At 38.3% G+C, this 19,343-nt stretch overlaps 1 protein-coding gene across 1 annotated transcript; it reads left to right on the forward strand.

Moving 5' to 3' along the window:
- Positions 1-8,563: 8,563 nt before the first annotated feature.
- FGF20 (fibroblast growth factor 20) lies at positions 8,564-18,754 on the forward strand. Its single transcript, XM_027530021.1, has 3 exons — positions 8,564-9,336; positions 15,093-15,196; positions 17,628-18,754. Exons 1-3 carry the CDS (start codon positions 9,051-9,053, stop codon positions 17,871-17,873), a joined length of 636 nt encoding a protein of 211 aa, XP_027385822.1. The 5' UTR covers positions 8,564-9,050; the 3' UTR covers positions 17,874-18,754.
- The last annotated feature ends 589 nt before the right edge of the window (positions 18,755-19,343 follow it).

Below are 19,343 nucleotides of genomic sequence, written 5' to 3' on the forward strand. Positions count from 1 at the left end.
CAGGGAAGATAGATACGGATTATCTTCATTCTCAAATTACTTAGATGTTGTGTAACTAATGGAACTTCATATGCATTTATCCACATAGTTCCTATAATACTTCTTCACGTTAGACACTATATACTCTATCTTAATTTTATAGAGGAAAAACTGAGCTCCAGGGAGGTAATGTAATTTTCCCAGGGTCTTGTAACTATCGAGTGGCAAATATCTTGCCTGTATCTAGCCAGGTGAACAGGAAAAAAAAAAAACACAAGGCCAAAATCAAACTGTATTTGTTGTTTATTATTCTTGCTCTTTGTGGTGGAGAAACTGAGAAATGGGGTTGGATTACAATAGTTGACGTTCCTGAACTAAAGAGGCAATGACAAATATATTCAATTTGTGTCAAATTTTCATTCTGCCTAAATTTGACCCCCCAAGTTATATGACTTTGTGGTAAGTTAATACTCTTTTTTTCTGTGAATGTTCAATACTATGCACAGGAAGATATCCAACCCCATTCTGCTCAAGGTTTGAAATTTTGTGCAGACTGAGACCTTTCTATGCATATAGTTCAAATTCAGGAATTCTGATTTATCTCAATTACTTTACATAATAGCTGTTGAATTTAGATATTCTCTCCTATAACCAAAGTACTTCTAATATTTGTTATGAACTTTCAAATTTTACCTTAATAATAATGTCATACTTACAGAAAAGTTACAAGAGTACTGCAAAGAATTTCGCATACCCCTATATTCACTTTCTTTAACTGTTAACATTTCACTCACCTGCTTTATCTTTTATTTTCTCTTTTTTTGTATATAGTTGTATATACACTTTTCCTGAACTATTTGAGAATAATTTTGCAGCTATCATGTATCTTTATCCATAAAGTTTTATTTTGTATTTCCTAAGACTTTTCTTTATATATTCACAGTAAAACTGTCAAAATGAAGAAAATTAGCATCGATACAATACTATTGTTTCATTCACAGTTCATAGTAACCGTTTCCCCATTGTCTCAATAAAGTCCCTTATGGTGGTTTATTTGTTTCTCTGTTTTAGGCTCCATATCAGGATTATCATTAGATTCAGTTTTCACGCCTCTTTAGTCTCCTTTCATCTGGAGCAGGTTCTCAACCTTTGTCTTCTTGACAAAGCATTTTGGAGGAGTGTAGGCCAGTTGTTTTGTAGACTGTTCCTTATTTGGGGTTTAGCTTATGTCTCTTCATGATTAGATTCAGGATGCATTTTTTACAGTGACATCAAATAAGTGACAAAGTATTCTTCCCAGGATGTCAAGAAGCTCATGGTATTGGTTTGTCTCATTATTCTTGTTTACATTTATTATGTGGTAAAAATAGTTGTTGCTGATGTTTAGTCACTCAAATGTGTCCAACTCTTTTGTGATTCCGTAGACTGTAGCTCGTCAGGCTCCTCTGTCCATGGGATTTCCCAGGCAAGAATACTGGAGTGGATTGCCTTTTCCTTCTCCAGGGGATCTTCCCAACCCAGGGGTTGAGCATCTCTTGCATTGGAGGCAGATTTTTTACTGCTGAGCCACTGGAGAAGTCCCGGTTAAGACAGGGTTTACTACATTAATCCATATAATGTTATTATTTTCTCTTTATGGTCAAGAAACAATTTGTAAGAGGATATTTGAGACTACATAGATAGCCTCTTCCAGGATTTGAAATAGCTCCACTGGAATTCCATCACCTCCACTAGCTTTGTTCATAGTGATGCTTTCTAAGGCCCACTTGACTTCACATTCCAAGATGTCTGCTCTAGGTGTGTGATCACATCACCGTGATTATCTGGGTTGTGAAGATCTTTTTTGTGCAGTTCTGTGGATTCTTGCCACCTCTTCTTAATATCTTCTGCTTCTGTTAGGTCCATACCATTTCTGTCCTTTATCGAGCCCATCTTTGCATGAAATGTTCCCTTGGTATCTCTAATTTTCTTGAAGAGATCTCTAGTCTTTCCCATTCTGTTGTTTTCCTCTATTTCTTTGCATTGATCACTCAGGAAGGCTTTCTTTGCCTTGATCACTCCTTGCTATTCTTTGGAACTCTGCATTCCAATGGGTATATCTTTCCTTTTCTCCTTTGCCTTTCTCTTCTTTTCACAGCTATTTGTAAGACCTCCTCAGACAGCCGTTTTGCCCTTTTGCATTTCTTTTTCTCAGGGATGGTCTTGATCCCTGCCTCCTGTACAATGTCAAGAACCTCTGTCCATAGTTCTTCAGGCACTCTATCAGATCTAATCCCTTGAATCTATTGGTCACTTCCACTGTATAATCATAAGGAATTTGATTTAGGTCATACCTGAATGGTCTAGTGGTTTCCCCCACTTTCTTCAATTTAAGTCTGAATTTGGCAGTAAGGAGTTCATGATCTGAGCCACAGTCAGCTCCTGGTCTTGTTTTTGCTGACTGTATAGAGCTTCTCCATCTTTGGCTGCAAAGAATATAATCAATGTGATTTCAGTGTTGACCATCTGGTGATGTCCATATGTAGAGTCTTCTCTTGTGTTGTTGGAAGAGGGTGTTTGCTATGACCAGTGCATTCTCTTGGCAAAACTCTATTAGCCTTTGCCTTGCTTCATTCCATATTCCAAGGCCAAATTTGCCTGTTACCCCAGGTGTTTCTTGACTTCCTACTTTTACTTTCCAGTCCTCTATAATGAAAAGAACATCTTTCTTGGGTGTTAGTTCTAAAAGGTTTTGCAGGTCTTCATAGAGCCGTTCAACTTCAGCTTCTTCAGCGTTACTGGTTGGGGCACAGACTTGGATTACTGTGATATTGAATGGTTTGTCTTGGAAGCGAACAGAGATCATTCTGTTGTTTTTGAGACTGTATCCAAGTACTGCATATTGGACTCTTTTGTTGACAATGATGGCTACACCATTTTTTCTAAGGGATTCCTGCCCACAGTAGTAGATATAATGGTCATCTGAGTTAAATTTCAAATCCTGGAAGATGATGATGTGAAAGTGCTGCACTCAATATGCCAGCAAATTTGGAAAACTCAGCAGTGGCCACAGGACTGGAAAAGGTCAGTTTTCATTCCAATCCCAAAGAAAGGCAATGCCAAAGAATGCTCAAACTACTGCACAATTGCACTCATCTCACACACTAGTAAAGTAATGCTCAAAATTCTCCAAGCCAGGCTTCAGCAATATGTGGACTGTGAACTTCCAGATGTTCAAGCTGGTTTTAGAAAAGGCAGAGGAACCAGAGATCAAATTGCCAACATCCGCTGGATCATGGAAAAAGCAAGAGAGTTCCAGAAAAACATCTATTTCTGCTTTATTGACTATGCCAAAGCCTTTGACTGTGTGGATCACAATAAACTGTGGAAAATTCTGAAAGAGATGGGAATAACCAGACCACCTGACCTGCCTCTTGAGAAACCTATATGCAGGTCTGGAAGCAACAGTTAGAACTGGACATAGAACAACAGACTGTTTCCAATTAGGAAAAGGAGTATGTCAAGGCTGCATATTGTCACCCTGCTTATTTAACTTATATGCAGAGTATATCATGAGAAACGCCAGGCTGGAAGAAGCACAAGCTGGAATCAAGATTGCTGGGAGAAATATCAATAACCTCAGATATGCAGATGACACCACCCTTATGGCAGAACGTGAAGAGGAACTCAAAAGCCTCTTGATGAAAGTGAAAGTGGAGAGTGAAAAAGTTGGCTTAAAGTGCAACATTCAGAAAACAAAGATCATGGCATCTGGTCCCATCACTTCATGGGAAATAGATGGGGAATCTGTGGAAACAGTGTCAGACTTTATTTTGGGGGGGCTCCAAAATCATTTCAGGTGGTGGTTGCAGCCATGAAATTAAAAGACGCTTACTCCTTGGAAGGAAAGTTATGACCAACCTAGATGACATATTCAAAAGCAGAGACATTACTTTGCCAACAAAGGTCCGTCTAGTCAAGGCTATGGTTTTTCCAGTGGTCATGTATGGATGTGAAAGTTGGACTGTGAAGAAAGCTGAGCACCGAAGAATTGATGCTTTTGAACTGTGGTGTTAGAGAAGACTCTTGAGAGTCCCTTGGACTGCAAGGGGATCCAACCAGTCCATCCTAAAGGAGATCAGCCCTGGGTGTTCTTTGGAAGCACTGATGCTGAAGCTGAAACTCCAATACTTTGGCCACCTCATTCGAAGAGTTGACTCATTGGAAAAGACTCTGATGCTGGGAGGGATTGGGGGCAGGAGGAGAAGGGGACGCCAGAGGATGAGATGGCTGGATGGCATCACCGACTCGATGGACATGAATTTGGGTGAACTCTGGGAGTTGGTGATGGACAGGGAGGCCTGGAGTGCTGCAATTCATGGGGTCGCAAAGAGTCGGACACGACTGAGCAACTGAACTGAACTGAGATAGCCTCGTCTTCATCAAGCTTATAATACAATTGTCTAACCCCAAACACTGAAAAAAACAATCTTTTATAACTTAAATTCAGTATCAATGCATATTTTCATTTTTAGACTTTGATTGTACAGCACAAGAATTGTATTTGAAAGTTACTTAGTTCTTTAAAAAAACATTATTATTCCCTTCATTGTGGTTAAGGTTATTCACTTGAATTTAGTTAGGTTCATTTGTTCCTGGTTTTAATCCATCCTCCCTTCCTCCATTCTTATTTATTTATTTAAAAAGATCTAAAACATTAACGTTTTTCTACAAGTCAAAACTCTATAAAAAGTTTTCAAAGATAATCATTCTCCATCTCTTCTGCTCCATTCATATCCAACTAAGGTAAACAATTAACAACATAACTAATTTCATTAGCTTCTGATTTATCCAACCTGTATTTATTTGGGGGGAAAAAAAGCATATATAAAAAGCTTTTTATTTTCTTTCTTTCTTCGAGAAAGGATAGCACATTATATATAAAGCATGCTAAAACTTTGCTCTTTTACAAATGATACTATTTTCTGGGCCCATTCCATGTTAGTTTATAGAGGTCTATCTCATTCTTTTTTGATCACGGAAAAAGGCTTTCTTATCTCTCCTTGCTATTCTTTGGAACTCTGCATTCAAACGGGTATATTTTTCCTTTTTTCCTTTGCTTTTCACTTCCCTTCTTTCATTATGAGAAACGCTGGGCTGGAGGAAGCACAAGCTGGAATCAAGATTGCCGGGAGAAATATCAATAACCTCAGATATGCAGATGACACCACCCTTATGGCAGAAAGGGAAGAAAAACTGGACATGGTTTGGCCATGCGTTTGGGTGAACTCCGGGGGTTAGTGATGGACAGGGAGGCCTGGTGTGCTGGGGTTCATGGGGTCACAAAGAGTCGGACATGACTGAGAGAGTGAACTGAACTGATCTCATTATTTTATTCCAACTATATAATGCTCCATTGTGTGAGTGTATCATAATTATTCCATTCATTTTCCCATGTGTAGAAATTTATGTTGCTGCCAATACCTTGTAATTACAAATAATAAACAATGCTGGGCAAATGTACTTGTAACTTATTGAGAGTATAAGCCATGACTTATACTCTTAAATCAGCTCTTCTCTTTTTCTCAAGTTAGATACATGTAGAACTATTCAAAGACATTACTTCCTTTCTTATGTGCAAAAGATTTCTTTTCCATTGATTCATAACACTGTGCTTGCTGCAAAACTACATCAGAATAGTATAGCCTGGAAAACTGTAAGGACATTTTGTGGAAGTAGAAATTGTACCACGTATTTGTATAACAGCAAGGCAAGTGTGGTCTCTAGGAAGTATAGGTAAAGTTGATTAGATTGCAGTGTATACTTAAAAGCTGAATAATGCACTCTTGTAAAACACTCTTCAAAATTATTTAACTTCCCATGATATCATCACAGCATGTGCAGAAAAAATCTTTAGTGTTATCTTTTCCTGTCACATGACTAGTGCAAACAAAAGAAATCCTTATCTTTTTGTTTCTATTCTGGCCCTTCATAAAATGGCATTAAGCACCATTCAAAATTTACACAGTAAGGACTTAGTTTGAGGAAAAAAGATTCATTTTGTATTTCAAATAAATTATACTTGCTAAATTGTAAAGCAAAAATTTTTCTCAACAACTGTAGGTTTCTAGCATTTTACACGTGTAGAAAATATTTTAGTTTTAAAACCACTTTCCAAGATATTTTTACATGTAAGTCTCATAGCAAACCTTGGCATAGAGAATTATGTAGGAGTTCTTATTGTACAATAAGAGTTCTATAAGTACAATATATTATACTTATTTTGCAAAAGAGGAAAGAGGCATTTAGAGAGTTTAAGGAAATTTCTGTGGGTTGTAAGATTCTGAACTAAACCCTGAACTAGAATCCAGGACATTTTTTTTTTTCTTTAAAAAGTGAAATCTGCCTATTTCATAGCATTATTGTGGTGACCAAATAAGGTCATAGACTTGAAAATTTTAAAGTTGTACAGAGGTAGTAATTTTATTATTAAAGTTTTGGGGCTTTTGCAACTATGGGTAAAATTTCTCTATATTTTACAATTTTATATACATATATATTTATATATATATATGAAATACAAGAGACTTAACAGTTGGAGAGATATAAATTCCACAGCAAGACTCAAAGTGTTCATGTGGGGAAATATTTCACAGACTGAACTGGTACCTCTAGGAGCAAATGATGATGTTATATATCCACTGTGGAATAATTAACAGCATTATATATTGTACAGAAGTTAGACCTTGAAACAAACCTCATTAAAGGTACTTGATCTTAGTTTTAAACCTTTAAGTATCTTCTTTAAAAGTGATCAATGTATGTACTGGCTACTTTAGTTATCCTGCTATGAGATTCATATAACTTTGATCTAACTTTCTTTGATTTAACTCTGCAATTAAGAAGATTTGGTTCAAAGTAAAAGCTCATTGGTTGATGTTTTCCACTGATGTGATAATGTTTACACAGATGTGCTTTGAAATCTTGATTATGGTGGATTTGGGGGTCCTACCACAAGACAGATTGCTGTTATTTGAAAGGTGAAATAATATGACACTTACCTGGTACAACCTTTAAAACAGACTTAGCTGTGTACATTTCTAAAGTGATGTATTTGTTTATTGTTTTAAGCCAGTGTTTTTGTTTTATTTCATATCTATCAACAGTAAATCACTTGCTTTAAGGACTCTTTTATAACTTGGTTGCACAAGGGTCAGTACTTAGGGCCGTAGTGATGAAAAGGTGTAACTTTACCTACTCTAAAGCACCTGCCAATTAATTAGCAAAAATCCCTTCACAGCAAATAAAATAAAAAATCCCATCCATCTGCACTCCCAAGTTGAGGCCTTTGTTAAGCAGACCGTGAAATGGGGCTGAAAAACTCATTTTCAGGGAGTTCCTAAAACTTTTATGCTTAGAGGAAGTATAAAAACCTGCCAAATGATTCTCAACACTTTGGCCACTGAAAAACTGTAACATAAAGATCTTAAATTTAACTAGTGGTACAAAACCAAAGTTTGAAGTTTTAAATGCATGTGTATCCAGCTCCTTCACCTCAATGACTTTGGATCTGACAAATATGCACTGGGCAGTTCCACACGCAATTTTCTGGGTCTCAAAAACACATCAAGAAGCAACACCATTTTCCATTTATTTGTTTTTATAATTCAAATGTGAACAATCAAAAAAATATAGTCTGAAAGCAAATGCAACTAAGAATAGGGAGGTGCTCTTAGACTGGATAAAGATCCCAGAGGTCACCTGTCATTTATGACCCTATTACAGACATTCATTTTCTGTTTGTGGTATCCATAAGAATATGGACCATCTCTTTTCAGCCTACTTGGATTTATTCTTAATCCCTAGATTCACAATTAGATTATGTTATTATATAAAGTTGCTTAAAAGTTTACAAACTTAGCGCACAATTTTAAATTTCCATGCTGATAGAAGGTTATATCATGTGTTATCTGAGTAAAGATAAACATTAAAGAGAACCTGGGTAGGGGGCGGTGTGTGTGTGTTCCTAACCTAACCTTGATTATGTAAAGAAAATCCCCCATCTAAATGATAAAAGAAACGAGTAATGCTTGTACATTTTATTAGTGTTTTAAAATTAGTGAGTTAAACTGTCAAAGCTTTGATTTTCCTTTCATGTGTGTCTGGGCAGGTCTAAGCCTCGGGTAACGCCCTTTTTCCTTCTCCTTCTCTTACCTTTTTTTTTTTTTGCACCTGTCCACTGCAGGCTCCCAGCAGCTCCCAAGGGGTCCAATTCTCTCCTTTCCTTTTCCTCCTTCTACCCATCCCCTCCTCCCTGCTTCCCCCCTCCCAGTTTCCCCCCTCCCCCGCACCCCTCCTTTCCCTTCTTCAATCTACCTGCCAAGTTGGGCTCCTTTCAGCAGCGATCTATCACTGCAAAGGAGCTCACATCAAAGGCGATTGCACGGCCGCAGCCGCACGGCATCACGGTTGTTCCAGAGACGACCGCAAAGAGGGGCCTTGACTGCGCCTCCCCGAAGTTGCTGGCCAGCTCTGGCCAATGGTGGGAATGATTTTTTTTTTTTTTTTTTTGCGACTGCCACTGATAGAGAGCCGTCAAGGGCTCCTTCTGGTCACTTCCGAAGAGCAAAAACGTGTTGAGAGGAGGCCGGTTTAAGATTTCAAACGGAAACCTCCCCAGCGCGCTTGAAAGGACTTGATTAGCATATGTCAAGAGGACCCGCATATATACTGTGTGTATGTACACAGGACTCTGATCTGATCAGTTTGCGGAGTTGGAGCCCCAGCCCCGAGCCCCAGCCTTAGTATTGGCAGCGGCAGCCTATAGATGTTTCTGCAAGGCCAGCAGCCGGCTCCCACCTACCCCGGCAGAGAAGATCGCTCCAAGACAGTGAAAGCGTCCCTGCTTTCAGTGCAAAGTCCATCCTGCGACCTCACGGGAGTAACTGGGCCTTAACTTTTTTTTTTTTTTTTTGGCGCTTGTTTGGCCATCATTTTTTCTCATCCACCTCCCCATCCCCGCTACTGCTTTGCTTGTGGGGTGGGGGTGTCTTTTGTTTTCCGGATCGTCCGCCTCGCCCTCTGGCCGCTCCATGGCTCCCTTAGCCGAAGTCGGGGGCTTCCTGGGCGGCCTGGAGGGCCTGGGACAGCAGGTGGGCTCGCACTTCCTGCTGCCTCCTGCCGGGGAGCGGCCGCCTCTGCTGGGCGAGCGCCGAAGCGCGGCGGAGCGAGGCGCCCGCGGCGGCCCGGGGGCGGCGGAGCTGGCGCACCTGCACGGCTTCCTGCGCCGCCGGCAGCTCTACTGCCGCACCGGCTTCCACCTGCAGATCCTGCCCGACGGCAGCGTGCAGGGCACCCGGCAGGACCACAGCCTCTTCGGTACGTACGGGCGCCCGCATCCCGTGCTCCTCCCTGCTCGCCTGCTGAGCGACTCCGGCTTGCGCGGGGCCGGGAGCCCGAGAGACCCTTTGGGTGCCAAGTGCAGGCTGGGACTTACGGGACCCCAGGATTTTGCCTGTCCGCCGGCCTCTGCGATCGCCGGCAGGCCTGCTGCTCAAGACGCTGGAGGGGGCGGGAGGGGAGAGGGGGGTGCTCTTCCCACATCTGGCTGCCTGGGACGCAGAGCCCTGGACTCGGAGCCACATCTTTCCCGCACTTCTTACCTCGCAGTTTATTTCTTTTTTTAAATCCCTATTATTTTCTCCTGCGCCCCCCACGTTCCCCCCAGTACCTGTCCACTTAACAAAAGTTAACAACAGAAAGCCTTCCGCTTCTTTCGACCTGCCTTACAGCCAGGCAGTTGATGATGCTTTTATGGTTACTGCTCAAAAATAGGAAGCGAGCTTTTACTTGTCTACCTAGAGCACCACACATGTTGAGCAGGTAACAGATTAACTCTCCATGGGCACCTTCGCTCCTGTCAGGCTCACCTGCCTGCTGTTCTCTGCGCTGTTAAAGTTTGGTGAGAAACAAACGAAAAGCTTATCGGGCTACAGAGCATGCCCAGTCCCTTAATCAAGATCCTCTTTAGAAATTATGAAATCCTGAAGCAAAGATCTTGGTATTGACCATAGGTAAGAGGAAGTAGGGAAGAGAAAGAAGACATGGGTGAGAACACAAAGAAACATGTTTCTGAATACCTCCAACAGTGACTGGGAGCAGAAGGAGTTAAGGAAAAAACACAAAACCCGAATATTGTTAAGGCAGATTGCTAAGAGACTAGATTGGGAAACCATAAAGTTTCTACTGTAATTCCTCCTTACTTAGCTGTGTGACTAGCACGTGCTTTAACCAGTGAGCCTGAGTTTTCTTTCCTTGTCTGTACAATGATGGGGTTAAATCAGGTAATTCTTTTTAAGATGCTCTCCTGCTCTAAAAGCCCAGGATCTTTCCTCTACTGTGGAAGTGTTCATCATATTCGAGTTAACTGGCTAACACTCTTGAAGGATTTTGATCACCCAACTTGGAACTTCACTAGATAGAATCATTATACCTCTTTTTAAAGACTCCGTTTACCTGTCAGCAGCAATGTGAAAGGGCCTGCCTAACACAGGGTCAGCTTTCCTTCTCCCTTCCTTAGCAGTGGAATTCTCTGAGAGTCTTATCTCTGAAGGGCCCTCTCTTGTTCTCATCCCTTGTTCTTATTTGGCTTTCTCTTTTTGACTTGAAGTCCTCATTAAAACTTTGGAAAAGTGTAAATCTCAGTTTGAGGGGGCATTTGTAACCCTAGATGTGGAAATGAGCATGTGGTGGTCATTTGGTAGCACTTAAAGGCTTAGAAAATTAACTTTTTAAACCCCACATGTTTGCAACTTCCACTGATCTTTTCCAAATTCCCATTGACTATGAGTCCAGAGTGTCATGACCCAGTGGCCAACCTTGGGGTCACTTTCAGAAAGTGGTTTCTAAATTGAAGAGGCTGAAATTCCACATCTAAAGAACTTTGCTGACACCAGGTGGCTCAGTTCCCTCATCTTGAGTAATTACTGCACTTCACTTGTTACAGGAAAACCCTCCAGCTACCAGAAAGATTTAGAAATGAGGGCAAATGTGTTAATGTCTATAAGTAGAACACGTAGAAGTTAAGCTTAGGTAATAGTCAGGCTCCCCCACCCCCCACCCCCTCTGATACACAGTGGTGGTGGTGGTGAGGTTACTAAGTTCAACTCTTGTGACCTCATGGACTGTAGCCTTCGAGACTCCTCTGTTCATTAGATTTTCCAGGCAAGAATACTGGAATGGGGTTGCCATTTCCTTCTCCAGGGCATGTTCTTGACCCAGGGATGGAACCCATGTCTCCTGCTTGGCAGGTGGATTCTTTACTGCTGAGCCACCAGGGAGGTCCATGTGATACATGGTATAACTTTGGAAATTCTACTTTTAAGATACTTGTAATTTAACTATGATCTCCCCAAAGTCAAGTAGTTCTTCTACTTTGTGTCTTTTTATAAGACTGACTCTATGGGAAGAGATTAGTAAATATTTGTCGACTTGATAACATTCATCAAACTGGTATTTTATTCCATTCTTTAAGATACAGATGTTGCCTATCAAAACGACCATCTTAGTGGAAATTTTGTTTTTGCTAAAATTTTGTATGCTTATTTAGTAATTGCAAAAATATGACTTGGACTGATTTTTGTACTGGGTTAAGTCACTCTGTGGTGCAGGGGTACTTATAGGAACAAAATATTTACTGTTACACAAAGGAAGGATAACCCAGATTAGTATGGTTGCTTAAATGAGTAACAACCTCTAGAGTGCATTACAGTGCATCCTAGTGGCATTTGATAGCTAAAGCACCATAATTTACTACAAGGAAGTGTAGATGAGAAGGAAGTATATATTCAGCATGCATGTGTAATATTAAATGAACTTCCCAGGAAGCTCAGTGGTAAAGAGTCCACCTGCTAATGCAGAAGTGAGTTCAATCCCTGGGTCAGGAAGATCTTCTGGAAAAGGAAATGGTAACCCACTCCAGTATTTTTGCCTGGGAAATCCCATGGACAGAGGAGACTGGCAGGCTGCAGGCTATGGGGTCACAGAAGAGTCAGGCATGACTTAGCAACTAAACAACAACATCAACAGCAATATTATATGATTCTCTTTGTCTTTGCCTTCTTTTCTTAGTTCTTCAATGATTAACTATGAAATTATTTATTCTCTCTAAAATTTATTTCTTTGTCATCAAAGTAAGAATTCTGAAAATGCTTAAGGTGTACTATTTGAGATGTTAAAGTAGATAACATTTTTGATTATTTATACTAATTTGACCATGATTAACTAAAAAATTCACAATACTGTGTTTTAAAATTTTAAAACCACATCAATAGAATAAAAACAAAAAGTCCCAGTGAGGCTTAAAAAATTCCCTATCTGAGTTAGCTCTGTATTTATAATAGAGTTTTTCTGCACAGTAGTGTAGTAGAAAGATTTTACCTAATACGTAAACATGGAATCATTACTCAAAAAAAAAGTTTAGCCTGAGATCAAACATATTCCTTTAAAGGCTTTTCCTTTCTTCTCCCCTATTCTCCATAGATTTGTCTGATGTGGTTGCATTGTGGGTTGACTCACCTGTTTATTATGATTTTTTAAAAGGCTGGCTTTGAAAATGATACCAGAAAGACAAAGTACCTCCAAGTCTTTTTATGGGACACTGGGCATTAGAAAATCTATCTAAAATCTGTGATTACCTCTAAAGGAAAGTTTTTCATGTCTACTCTTTGTTCAGGAATTAGCTTAGTTGCCACCTCATATTATAAATAAGAAAGACTTGTCAAATCTCATTTAAGAATCAAATGATTACAAATTACTGTGTGGTATACTATTTCCTTGTGGAGAAAAAGGATCAGAATTTAAAAGTGTGGCTAAAATCTTTAAGAGGAACATGAAAAGCACATAACCTTTTTCCCATCAGCTCCCATGAGACACCACAAAATTATTTCGACCTTGTTATATGTATATGAGACTTTTCATATCGTTTAATGAAGTTGAAGGTATTGAATATAATTATTCTAAGAATATATGTAATTGCTTGTCTTTCTACAATTAACATGTTTTTGGACAAGATAGCAGCATTATTTTAAGATTAGACTTAAAGTGCATGTGGTTTATGATTTAGTTGTGAGAAAAATGAATACATTATAAGATCTGTTTTATAATTAATATATATGGAAACGAAACTTTTATTATACTTGAAAACTAGTTCTACTATGCAGTCTAATCAGTTAATCAGTTCCTTTGAAAGACAAGAGTGTCTTAATGTAAATCAGATACCTGAAGAGAGTTAAGTTACAAGTGAGCCACAGTGCACTTTCAATTTGAATGTAATATTCATTACAACTTCAAGTAATTATACATTGTAAGTATATCCTGGATGAAATTCCATCAATGTGTCTTCTTCTACCAGTCATGTTTAGGGTCTTTATTTTTGTTTCTAATAGGGATCACTAATGAGCTTGGTAGTAAGTTTAATTTTCCTCTACTTCCTACCTCTCTATCAGTTATCATAATGGCTATCCTCTGGGGTCTGTGTCTTCCTACTATATATCTTTTCTCCTCTCGGCCTTGGGCAAGCTGCTTACAGGAAATTTGGCAGTATATTGTTGCTGTTAGATCCTTGTTAGGTCTAATGTTCTACATGATCTCCTAATAGTTTGAAAGAGCTCCTTTGAGCTCTTAAGAATCTATGTTTAGAGCTTAAGCATCTATGTTTCTGCCAATGAATGAATTAGGATCTGGGCAGAACAGAGCCCTTCATATAAGCAAATAGCCAGATTTTGTATTTTCCCTTGGCCTTAGTAATATCATGTGTCCAAACAGAAACTTGTAGTACAATAAATCAAGAAATGACTTAAGAGCAAGAGTTAGGCTAAATGGTACACATTTATACTGTCGTGGATCTTAAGACAAGGTGAAGGGGTGAAGGTAGAAAGCTATTGAGGAAGGCAGTTCCAAGCATAGAAAGTCTGCTATATACTTTTTCAGCAAAGAGTCTAAAGAGAAGAACAAGACAAAGACACTAGTCCACAGGTTAGTGTGTGCCAAGGAAAAGAATGATGCAGAGGGAAGCATTAAGGGTTGTATTTGTTGTTGTTGTTTTTAACTATAGTGTATTAATAGTGTTGAGTGGAGAGTTTTTTTGTACTAATTTACCTGTTTGTTGTTGTTTAGTTGCTCAATTCTGGAAAGTTTCTGAAAGTGAAATCTATTTGCATGTTAAATTCTTGGTATTTAGCTATCACATTTCATGAATTATAAAATCATTTAACTTTTTGAACCATAAAGCTTATCTTTAAGAATCATGGGATGGGAAACAGCATATTATATAATCTGTAATTTTTGAAACTACTTTCTTGAAGCAGTGTTCCAAAGTATAAACACTGAATTAGGGCTCAGAAGATATGACTCCAAGTATCTGTTCTGTTAATTACAAATATCATTATCTTTAGGCAAACCTCAGTTTCTTTGTATGTAAAATGGAATAATAATATCTTCCATACTTATTTTAGGAGGTTGTTTTTGAGGACCAGATGGGAAAGTAAAAGTAGAAGCCCTTTATAAACTACTAAATACTAATGCATCCATATAAAGTATATTGGCTGCTGCTAGAAAAAAAGTTACTTAGTTCATACTAAGCAAAAGCAAAGCAAAACAATTAACAGGACGTGGTTATAATTAGTGGAATCAAGGAGAACCAAGAACATCTCTATTATATACTAATTATGGTAGTAATAGCTTCCATTTATTGGTTGCCTAAAAATGTTAGTCCTTACCACTCTCCTGTAAGGAAGCATTTCACTCTTTTATGTATGAAGACATTGAAGTTCAAAAAAGACAAATGACTTATGTACTCAGTAAGTTACTAAACTGGATTCAAACCCTGGTTAGTTTTGTTTAAGGTGTTATACCTTTAACGCTATATCACAATGAACGGTTTTTTCTTTTTTTAGTTTTTTTATCTATAAAATGGGAGTTTCATCATAATGACAATTGTACAGCACTTTTCAGTTTATGAAGGACTTCCACACATAGTATTATATTTAGCAATTTGATCTACTACTCTTTGGAAGATTTTCATTAGTTGTATGTTCTTTAATAAATGCAAATCATTGTTTTGTTTATAAATTCAGGTATCCTGGAATTCATCAGTGTGGCAGTGGGACTTGTCAGTATTAGAGGTGTGGACAGTGGTCTTTACCTTGGAATGAATGACAAAGGAGAACTATATGGATCAGTACGTATTTTTTTTAAATTACTGTAATTCATTAAATAATGACTATCCATTTTTTTAAGTAAAATAGCTACCAGTAATGCATATCAGAAGAAATATATAAATATACGTACTTAAGTAGAAATGAAAAATCTTTATCTTGATAAATTTCCATTTGTTTAGACTGTAGTATAGCATTAATCGGAGAAGGCAATGGCATCCCACTCCAGTACTTTTGCCTGGAAAATCCCATGGACGGAGGAGCCTGGTAGGCTGCAGTCCATGGGGTCGCTAGAGTCAGACACGACTGAGCGACTTCACTTTCACTTTTCACTTTCATGCATTGGAGAAGGAAATGGCAACCCACTCCAGTGTTCTTGCCTGGAGAATCCCAGGGACGGGGAAGCCTGGTGGGCTGCCGTCTCTGGGGTCGCACAGAGTTGGACACGACTGAAGTGATTTAGCAGCACAGCAGTAGCATAGCATTAATAACTCACTTCTACTTCTTAAACCCTAAACCTTTATTGCTTTTAGTTCACTAGTTCTTTCTGCCCATTATCCTGGGACCAGAGATAGGAAAATGAGAGCAGTTTCTTCTTGCCTTGTTAGATTCTTTACATTCATTTAATATAAATTTTCTCTACCCATTACTACCTTCGTAGGTAGGTAAGTATACATCACTGACTTGCTGACCTTTGCAATATAGGAAATGATTTAATGAAATCTTAGGATACTGTAAACAACAATAGACAATGGCAACACACTAGTTGGGCCATATCTGATGTCTTCATAATTATAGTAGCTGTGCTCTTGGAGTTGCATTGGGAAGTTTTTAAGCTCATCACTGGGGATAAGTGCACACATTTGTAAGTCTACCATAAATATTTTAAATATGGAAATACTTTAAAAATTTTAAACTTTTCAGGTTAATATTTCATCAGTGTAAGATTTTTTTCTTTTCTTTTTTAAACAACAAAACATCAACAACACAAGAATTAGAATAACAGGATAATATAAAGTTCAATCTGCAGTATGATGTAGATCTTTATCTTTCACTGGTAACATTATTTATTTGTTCACAGTTGCTTATAATTGATATAAGTTTAAGAAAATTGTTACAGTGTAAATGTGTGCCACTCCCTCCCATCATCTCACACGAAATTCCTTCTTAACGTCTCAATTTCTGTAGCTATTTCCAAAGAGAATTTAGCTTTTATGGTTTATCAGATGACACTATTGGGTACTTTTTTTTTTCTTAAAATCTCAACTGAGACCACAATGTACAGTTAGAATCTTTATATACACTGAGGAAAATGGGTTATCATATTTCAGTAAATGGTATTCCACTTAATATCTATCCTTTTAAAGGTAAAACTTGCCCTTCCTGGGCTTTCTGTCAGTTCAGAAGAAAGACAGAGAATGCATTTTGTAATCTCATAAGAGTAGAATCACAACTGAAAGAGAAAAACATGCACGTGGTGGCTCAGATGGCAAAGAATCTGCCTGCAATGCAGGAGACCTGGGCTCCATCCTTGGGCCAGGAAGATCTCCTGGAGAAGAGAATGGATAGCCACTCCAGTGTTCTTGCCTGGAGAATTCCATGGACACAGGAGCCTGCTGGGTTACAGTCCATGGGGTTGCAAAGAGTCAGACACAACTGAGCGACTAACACTTTCACTTCAGTCTTCCCTCTTCATGTATGTGTCAGATTTAAAAAAAAGCAACTGCAGTCAGTGTCTTGGGACAATATGCAGTCCATCTTGAAATGACAAGAAATTACCAGGCTTTTACTACATTTGGTGCATTTACCGAATAGCAATATCCAGACACAAGTTAATCATGGGTATTGTATAATTAAATAATTAACTCCTAAAGGGAGGATATATGATTTGGAGTGGTGATCTTGAATTAGGAATTTGAATGTTAGCAATGTTGAATTTAGCAATTTGAATGTTAGCAACATCTTGAAATGTTTCAAGATGATAGTAGAGATTTGCTGTGTAGAACTTTGGCATCTAATGATGGAACAAGATAAACTACAAGTCTGTTTGGTGGTTAAGGTATGGGAATTGAGATAAAATGAAGCATGGCCAAATTTAGAATATTTATTAAGTATTGGGTTGGTCAAAAAGTTCATTTGTGTTTTCTGTAACAGCTTATGGAAAAAACAAAATGAACTTTTTGGCCAACCCAATATTTGGAAATAAAATTGAAAATTGACATTCAACTTAAAGTTCTTTGAATTAAATAAACTGCTGGATGGAGTCACCTGGGAGAAAGAGTTCCAGGTAACATGAGAACTAAAACAGAACAAAGCAGAAACAGTTTATCCTTTTTCCTTCTTTGACAAGGATATAGTTATAGACAAAGAAATAAAAATATAAAAGTTGAGATTTTTCTAAGGAAACTTTCTTAAAAATATCATTTTTAATGGTAGCCATCTTCTCTCTTGTAGGAGAAACTGACTTCTGAATGCATCTTTAGGGAGCAATTTGAAGAGAACTGGTATAATACCTATTCATCGAACATATATAAACACGGAGACACTGGCCGCAGGTATTTTGTGGCACTTAACAAAGATGGAACTCCAAGAGATGGTGCCAGGTCCAAAAGACACCAGAAATTTACACATTTCCTGCCTAGACCAGTGGATCCAGAAAGAGTTCCTGAACTGTACAAGGACCTACTTATGTACAGTTGAAGGGGGTTGGTGTCTTTACTGAAGAACCAAACTACAACTATTATTTCTTGTTTCTGTTCTCATCATAAAATAGGAACCCAGGACAACATTCAGAATGTTATGGAGTCTGTTTTCCACTGGGATACTGACTTTGGAAAGAATATTGAGAACAAGAAACAAAAAATATTTTCACTTGAAGTAGGTCAAGATCTCTTTTTACAAGTGGATTTAGTTTCCTCGGGTACACGGCTCAGTCCTCACTCATAGATTGAAGCTGAAAATCTGTTCAACTGTGATCCTGGGAATTCAGCCTAGTTTGCTGCTGGTGCCTCACCTCTCTGGAGTATGTTTACTTTGAAGGTTACATTACACATAGATACTTCATGTTGAAGAGATGGATTGACATAGTTGGCCAAGATTATTGCTATATAAATTCTAAGAACCTTCTAGGATTTTGCAGGTGATGACATTATATGTAAAAAGTTAGGGTGAAACATGGACTAGGAAACAGGCCACAGCAAGATGGACTGTTTTTTTTTAAAGGATGGACCTATTTATACATTTTCAGTTGGCAAATATTTATTATATATATTTATTTATTAAAGAGTATATTTTTTACTGGTATATGAAGATAATACGAAGAGGAAAAAAAAAACAACCAAAATTTCTTTATCGTGCCATTCCTTTCTTGTGATGTCTTTGGCCGTCAAGAAGACTTCGTTATTGCTACACATTAAGCATAGAATAAGATCCTGAATTTCTTTTAAAAAATGAAGTATAGCACAGATTATATATTTTTTGCAATCAGTTGCCTTTGAAATGTAACATTGGTTTCTTTGGCCTAGAAAAATTCTGTATCAGTTTGTATTGAATTCAACACACATTCAAAAAGGGAATTAAACACTGATATTTTAATGTTTTGGTGTCATTCCTTTTGAGGTGAAGTTATTCTATGTATATAACATATTTTTATGGTGACATAATTCTAAGTTCCTGAGAAAAATGTTGTATTTAGCAAACTTCTAATGTTGAAAATTACTGGACATTATAAATCAGCTATGCTTACTTATTTTCTTGACTTAGTGTGGCAAAGCTCATTTCTTTTCATTCACTGTGATCATAGACGGGGCTTCCCTGGTGGCTCAGATGGTAAAGCATCTGCCTGCAATGTGGGAGACCCAGGCTCGATCCCTGGGTTGGGAAGATTCTCTGGAGAAGGAAATGGCAACCCACTCCAGTACTCTTGCCTGGAAAATCCCATGGACGGAGGAGCCTGGTAGGCCACAGTCCATGGGGTCATAAAGAGTCAGGCACGACTGAGCAGCTTCACTTTCACATGATCATAGAAAGAATGAGTCTTAGTGGAACCACGGTTAATAATAAGGGCTCCATCTACCTATCTGAGTGTGCCATCTTTTCCATTATATCTCCTAATTTGTCATTTTGCAATAGTCATTAAGCCTACTATATACAGAAGGAAGTGGAGTCACT

Source organism: Bos indicus x Bos taurus, chromosome 27 (assembly GCF_003369695.1).
Source record: "Bos indicus x Bos taurus breed Angus x Brahman F1 hybrid chromosome 27, Bos_hybrid_MaternalHap_v2.0, whole genome shotgun sequence".
In the NCBI taxonomy this organism is placed as follows: Eukaryota; Metazoa; Chordata; class Mammalia; order Artiodactyla; family Bovidae; genus Bos; species Bos indicus x Bos taurus.